A 7,605-nucleotide genomic window follows, 5' to 3' on the forward strand; every position below is an offset into this window, starting at 1 on the left:
AAAATAACAGGAGCCCAGAGTGGCTGGAGGAGCAGTTGGCCCTGCGGCAGTTTAAATTTAGACTGTGAACCACTGACAGGCCATGCTTGGGGATAGTTAAGAGGGTGGAGGGGGTGGAAGGTGGAAGATGGGAGTAATTGGGATCAAGGGAAGAGGGTGGAGGGGTTGGGGCAGGGCAGCAGTGGCAGACGAGAGCATGAAGAAGGGGAGAGACACAGTTTGGGGGGTCTTGCAGTAGCAGAATGTCACCACTAGCCCCCTGAACCTGCACTTCCCTTCAAAACAGACTCAGTTGCTCTGTTGCTGGACATTGCTGTTGAACCCTAAACTATGACAAAACAGTGAGCAAAGAGGAGAGAAAAGATATTAATGTTTCTGCCGCCAGTGTGACATTTTGCAAGTGGAAATACTTCTTGCAGGAGCAACCTTTCAGAAACAGAGAAGGTGTTCCTGGCACAACTTCACCTGATTCCAAGGTGCATGGAGAGGGGAAAAGGGATCAAAGGTTCAGCAATACTGGTATATAGAAGAGGCCTATTCTATGATTTAGTCGTTAATGACTTAAATCTGGCCCTTTGATCATTTTTAAATGTGGAAATGGGGAAAAGGTATAAATAATTTCTTCAAATGAGAGAGTCTGATTTGTCCATTCATTGGTTGTTGTCTGTTGCACATAGACAATTAGAACTGCAACTCACGATTATTTTCACTGTTGTTTTATCTATTGATTATGTTGTCAAATAATCAATGAGTTGTTTGGTCTATAAACTCAAACCGATAACATGATTACCAAAATAGTTGACAATTAATTTAATAATCGATTAATTGTTGCAGCTCTAGGGACAATTATTTTATGAAAAAGTTTTAACTCAATCTGTTTAAATAGAGGGACTACAGCAGAGTCAAACTGAATGAAAAAAAATGACAAACGACAAACTTCAAATCTAATATAGGATTACAAAGGTGCTTTGTTTTTTTCCTGTACTTTTGGACATATTTTACAACTGTGAAAACTTCAGTGAAGAAAAACATTTTTTTTTTTTTTTAAAGTGAACTGCTTTAAACATTTAAAGTCCGAACTTCACAGGTGAGACATGAGAACTGTAAATATCCAGCCCCCTGACAAATTCATATCTGTCCCTTCTAGAAAAGTAACTGAATAGGCCTGACACAGAGCAAGTTTATTGTTAGACCTACGCATTTTTCTGTGTGGCCTTCATCAGGGTCATCATAAGGCACATTACAAACTAAATTTAAATATACCTACCCTATTTAAACGTTGTTTGGAATATGTTTCATGATGACTGATGAAGGTTGAAACACGTTGGTCTAACAATAAAGATGTTCTATATACAATACGTGTTGACTGAGTTTTGACCTTAGGAGCAAACTTACAGTTTGCATTGTGTTTACATGCGGAGAATTTTTATCCATGTGAGGCTGCATGATGTGGTTCGTGACACTTTGTTCAATAACAGACTATAATGTCGTTGTAAGCAGATGTAAGTGTTTACTGATGTAATTGACTACAGTTCCTCCTGTTGGAGCCCATAAGTGAAGACCTGTGTGTTAGCAGATAATGAATGACAACAGAGTAAAACACTGCTGTAATAATATATTTTCATGTAACTATTAATTGCTGACAAATAATGTACATTAATAAACACTTAAATATGTGCATGTCTGGCAACAGGTATATTAGATTTTTTTTTTAAACCATTTATTACATGTTTATATAGATTTATAAAAGTAAAATAGAAGGTGTTTAAGTGTTTCCAGTGTGGGTCAAAACATCTACAGTATATCAAGAATTCCAACACCATTTTGTCAACTGATGATTAAAATGTGCCCAGAATCATTGATTTGGACCACAGAAATTGGTTAAACAATAGCAGAATAAGCTCATATAATCAATGACACAATGAAAGTTGATAAATGATCCTGTTGAACTGAATTAATGCATTGCCGTATAGTGATTAGCCTGGACAGAGCAACGTGAATTTGCTGATCAAATTTGTGGAACATTTGATGATAACTGTTTCTGAGTAGGCCGCATGCTGTGATCACACATATTGTGTACTCTGTCGCCCCCTAGTGCAAATAATCCATATGAGTGAGTTCCTCGGCAACCAGAGAAAATCCCCAAAGATCCAGAGTAATGAATAAAAAAACATAACCAGAATATATATATATATTTTGTTTTATTTCACATCAAGCTGAATGTATAGATATAAGCAGTGCAAAACTCCAGTTAGGCTGGAGATAAATATAAATACAAAACACTGATACCAGTGATATGAAATTATACTTAAAATCAGTCGCAAACACTTCAGTGATAAAACAAACCATAGAAACAAATAAAAACTTCAGCAGTTTGAATTGTGCATGAGGAAATGTGAGTGAGTGTCTTTCTTTGTCGTATTAAAAACTCCCCCACAGGGAGCTTCACCAGAAGGATGTGAGGGGGAATTCACTGACACACAAGAATTCACACGAGGGCTCTTCAAAGCCATGAGGCATCCTGATTCTGCCACACTTAACGGCATTATCAGCAGCTTTTCTGATTTAGGACATTTTCTAGAGGCAGAGATTTGATTCCACTGAGGAAGGCTTTAAAGCTCTGTTTAATGCCCCGTTCTCCATTTCTCTTTTTGCATGGGACAGTATGTTCCATCAAACTGGAAAATACAGGACACAAATATGTCCTGGTGCCTATCTCATTGAACAAACTGTTTTACACTCAGATTCCACTGGCAAATTCAAGATAAAAGCTTTAATTTGATTTGCATCTACTACTTGGTGGATAAGGAGATACCCGCCAAACTTTATTGGTAGTCCCTTCTGTGTCCCTTCTTCGCACACTGTGAATCACATTTAAGAGCCAAGTGTAGCATTATCGTTTGCTGTAACACATTCACCCACACAAGGAGAGAAACAGAAAAAGGCACATATTGGGGGTATCTTAAAGGTAGCCAATGTCAAAGTTTTAAAGTTAGATCAGGGCTTATTTAGGGCTGTATACTATGACTACATATTGTGTGATGAATGAAAAAAAGTACTGGTTCATATTATGCCCTATCATTTATTTGGTTGTCCTTTAAATCACACTTGCCAGCAATACTTTTCGTCATTTGGACGATGCTTTGCGTTTGTCGCATGGCACAGATGTTGGCAGGAAATTTGCACGAAGGCAGCACAAAAAAACAAAGAGGAAAAAAAACAAGGAGCTTGCTGTCTAAACGAGCGTCTACATCTGTCACACTGACATAGTGGGTATAGCACTACTTCCAAACTATATAAACTATTAATTCATTGAATCTACAGAAAATTATATGTATCATTGTCTGGATATTAAATTACCTATGTTGGAATATGAGATTTTGGACTTATCGCACAGCCCCACTTTAATTACTCTATTAGTGCAAATGATACTAAAACTGTCCACGTTACCATTCACAGCGATGGAGGACAAATAAATAGTTGAAACCTCTTAAACATCAGTCCAGGTCAAGCTGATCATATTATAACAAAGTTTTTCTTCATTCACATACAGAGTACCGTCTAACTGGCATGTGTATATTTACTATATGAATATAAAGTAATGAAACAGACAGCTTTACTATTTACTGAGAGTTACTGTTTTTCCAAAGTACTGCACAAATCAGAACTGTACGGTGTATAACTACAGTCCTACTTACTTTCTTTACCCGTCATGATATCAGTTTGCACACAGCAGCAGCCTCAAGTACCCAGTTGGACGCAGGCGTTTTTTACAGCGAGCCAAAATATCCTGGTAGTACCTTAAATTTAATTTGTCTTCCTGTATTAAAAAACCCAAAATTCACACTGCGACCAAACTACTGGATTACTATGAGCAAATTATTTAAACAGTGTTTGTATAGGAATTATTCTATATAAGATTTTTGATCCACATAAATGTTTGATCATTATAACCTTGATCAGTATAAGCGGTTCCCACTGTAATAATAATTATAATAAAAATAATTACTAATGCTAAAAAAAGGAAATGTGCAATGATTGGCAGAAGGTGGGGTACTATTTTCTAACCAAATAGCTAAATGGACCATTCACAAACATTACGTTCAACTGCTCTGAAAACTGTATGAAGGTAACTTCATAAATTACTTAACTAGAAAAACTGCTTAATATTATACCAATTTAGCAAGTAGCAAACAAGAAAATTTATTATGAGCAAGCTTGAAAGCTATTCACAGTCTGACTAAGTAGACAAAATGGTTCTTATTTTATGAAGGCATTCAGAATTTGTTGCATTGCAACTTGCTTGAAATGATTAACATGATTTTTAGCAGTTAAGAGGTGAAAACATGCAGTTTCCTTCACAACTGCAACTCAGCTGGAAGTGTTACATATAATAAAAAAAAATAAATCTGCTTGTTTGAGTCGTCTTATTAAATAATTCTTAGTGAGGAAATACTTATTCAGAGGGTGCAGCGGTGCACAGCGATGATGGAGAGGTTAGTGAGAGTGCAGCTGGTGACAGTGTAATAACACTAAGCCCAGTGAAGTTACCTACTCTAAACCTGGTTTGAGGTCAGCTGTAGAGTTTAACTAAGCATCTTGTGGCGGTCAAACACAGTCTTTCGCTGTTCCTGGACCTGCTTTTTCCAGCGCTGCTGTGCTCCCTCAACCCGCTCCAGGACTGTGTTTCCTCTGGCCTGAGCGTTGTCCACCTGCGGGCGCATCTCCTGAACACACACAAAAACCAAGAATAAATTCAATCAAGGACTTCAGATTCAGGTGACATGAAATAAATGCATGCGTGTGAATAGTTACCTCAGAGTCCTCTTCATTGTGCAGTGGCTGCGTGTACGGGTCATGTTTGCGAATTAGAGGATCAACCAGCAGCAGGAACAGCATGTAGAGCAACAGGGCCCCCACAACAGAGAGGTAAATGATGATGGTTACCTGGGACATACAGAACGGAAAACAATTAGAAACACTAACATTGTTGGCCGTAAAACTATTGCAGTTTCAGATATTAAAAATCTTTAAAATGTTGATTAAAAAAGGACATATTCCCATTTCAGCCTAAGTGATGTGTGCAGTAGGCACAGATCTTACATCAGCTCTGCTGAAACACTATTGCACACTTCCCTCACAATTTACTTTTCTTCGCAACTGATTAAGTAGATATAAAAATTTAAGCTTTGTATTTTGCCAAAACTCCAGTGGTACCTTGATGGTGTTGCTACTCCGTTCCTCGTACTTGCACTCACACAACAGGCAGTAAGCTTCCACATCATGGCCGGGTACTGGCATGGGCTCCACAACGTGGAGGCAGTTACTGGACAACACATCAAAGTGTCTGAGTGTTAAACATTTCTACAAAGAACCAGACAGGTGGAAATGTCAGCATGATGACTCTGGATTTTAAAGCCAGGGCCTTTCTGTGAGGAGTTTATAAAACCTGCAGGCCAATTGACTGGTGACTCTAAATTTGACTGGTGACTCTAAAGGTGTGAATGAGGGCATGAATGGGTGTCTGTCCCTGCGTTTCAGTAAGGGCACACCTGGAACAGGTTGCCAAGGCGTACCCCAGTATCAGCCGAGATTGGCTCCAGCCCTCATAACCCTCAATGATAAGTCGGTGTAGCTAATGGATGTATAGTTTTTACATAATACTCTTAATGGAAACGAGATGAGTATGTCATGACTGAAAATCTAAATATGAGATTTCTCTTACCAATCCTTCTGGGAGACGTTTCTGTTATATATGTGGCCCGTGATGTTCCTGTATGGTGGGCAGATGCACTTGCAGCGAACATCCTCGAAGTTCTGTAATTGTCAAATTTATTATTATTATTAACAAAAGAGAGTTGCAAACAAATTTTGGCATGTACACATAGTTCTTGTTAGTAGTTACAGACATAATACAAGAGATGCACCTCACAAAGTTAAACAGATATTAGGGCTGAAAGAATTTGAACATTTGAACTAATATTCTTTTTGACTGACACTGCAGTCATGGAAACATATTAAAATGATTATGGTGTGATATTTGCAGGGATCTGTGCAAAACTACAGCATTGTTTTCTTAAATCTGTAGAATATGATGCGTGTATCTCTGCAGCACCACAATATTTAATTTAAAATAGTATTTTGACACAAATTTTTCCACTAAGCTATATTGCATCTCTTGTGGTTGGAAAACTGTAGTAGGCCATAATGCATTTTTATAAAATCTCAATAAACTGTTCAGTTCTAATAGATATTCTTTAAAATACAACCCATCATTATTTACTGAAACAAAATAAAAACCTCAAGATACCTCTCACAGTGAACTCAAGAGAAATGCTGGTGCATTTGTTGTCATCTTGCTTGTGTAGAAAACTGTGGTAACACACAATTTCTTGCAGATATATCAGCCCTCAATCCCAGTCACATTATTTTGGGAAAATGTATTGTTTTGATACACTAGGAATTCTTGTTTTACCTAGCTTTATATTCATAACTAAAAACTTGAAGAAGAAACTTGAGAAAGAGACAAAACCTTTTAGAGCTGATTATCTGTGTCAAATGATGCATTTCACATATAGCTGATATCTGAGCGTATAAAAAAAAGCTACTAATATATATTTAACACCTAATATATACTAATATTTAACACCTGTAAGCTTTGCAAGGTTTTCATCTCATGCAATGTATGTACAATAGAGAACACGAGTTATGTTGCTGTTAACTTGTTTGCATATTTCTTATTCTGTCTCAATAATGTTAACTGAAGAAAAAGAGAAATAGAGGCACACATAGAAGAATACTGAGCATCTTTACATAAACAAAGTACAATAACAATAACAATAACTGATGAGATCGTACATTACACGATGACATGACAAGATATTTTATTCCACTCTTTCAAGACACTGCAGATGCAGTTAAAAAAAAGAGTACGCTTTTAGTCTCTTTAACAAAGGGATTTGGGCCTCGTTTCAGGAAAAAATGCCCCAAGTAAAGTCACTGACCAAAAATAACATTAAAATTACTACTGAGAGTTTGTGAAAGTATCTAACAGTTGTGGTTCTGCATGTTTTTTTACCTTCGCCTGTGCAAAACCAGCCACATCCAACAGAAACAAGGCCACCACTGCGGCTACAGCAAAGGTCCAGTATCCTTCCCTGACAGACGACATTTTCCCGCAGGAAACAAGGTTTGCACGACGGATGCAGAATCACCTGCAATGATGCTCTGTGAAAACAGACCAAGGCGGTTTAGCAGATAAAACAGTTAGCGGTTAGCTAGCAAGCTAGCAAACAAACCAGCGAAACAAAAATCTTCACTGCGGTAACACCGCATCTTAAAACAACCGTATGATAAAACCAAACAAGCAATACAGTTAACTTACGTAGTAATAGCAGATGAAGGGCTTGTTTTTCCTCTGCATTCAGGATATAACTACACACTTGTTAGCTGTATTGAGAGGAAAGATCGCACAACATAAATTTTGGGACTTCCGCATTTCGGGTGACGTCACATACGAGGCCAGCTGAAACATGTAGCGACAGTGCCCCCTACTGGACACGACATGCAGGAATTTAAATTTAATCAGCTGAAGTTATCCACAAT

General features: G+C 37.7%; 1 protein-coding gene across 1 annotated transcript; it reads right to left on the bottom strand.

Annotated features, from left to right (window-relative positions):
• Nucleotides 1-4,540: 4,540 nt before the first annotated feature.
• On the bottom strand, nt 4,541-7,260 carry tmem9 (transmembrane protein 9). Its single transcript, XM_084721284.1, has 5 exons — nt 7,079-7,260; nt 5,726-5,817; nt 5,218-5,326; nt 4,816-4,947; nt 4,541-4,727 (listed from the first exon to the last, which is right to left on the bottom strand). Exons 1-5 carry the CDS (start codon nt 7,169-7,171, stop codon nt 4,587-4,589), a joined length of 567 nt encoding a protein of 188 aa, XP_084577410.1. The 5' UTR covers nt 7,172-7,260; the 3' UTR covers nt 4,541-4,586.
• Between the last annotated feature and the right edge of the window lie 345 nt (nt 7,261-7,605).

Source organism: Lutjanus erythropterus, chromosome 6 (genome assembly GCF_056507025.1).
Source record: "Lutjanus erythropterus isolate fLutEry1 chromosome 6, fLutEry1.hap2, whole genome shotgun sequence".
In the NCBI taxonomy this organism is placed as follows: domain Eukaryota; kingdom Metazoa; phylum Chordata; class Actinopteri; order Lutjaniformes; family Lutjanidae; genus Lutjanus; species Lutjanus erythropterus.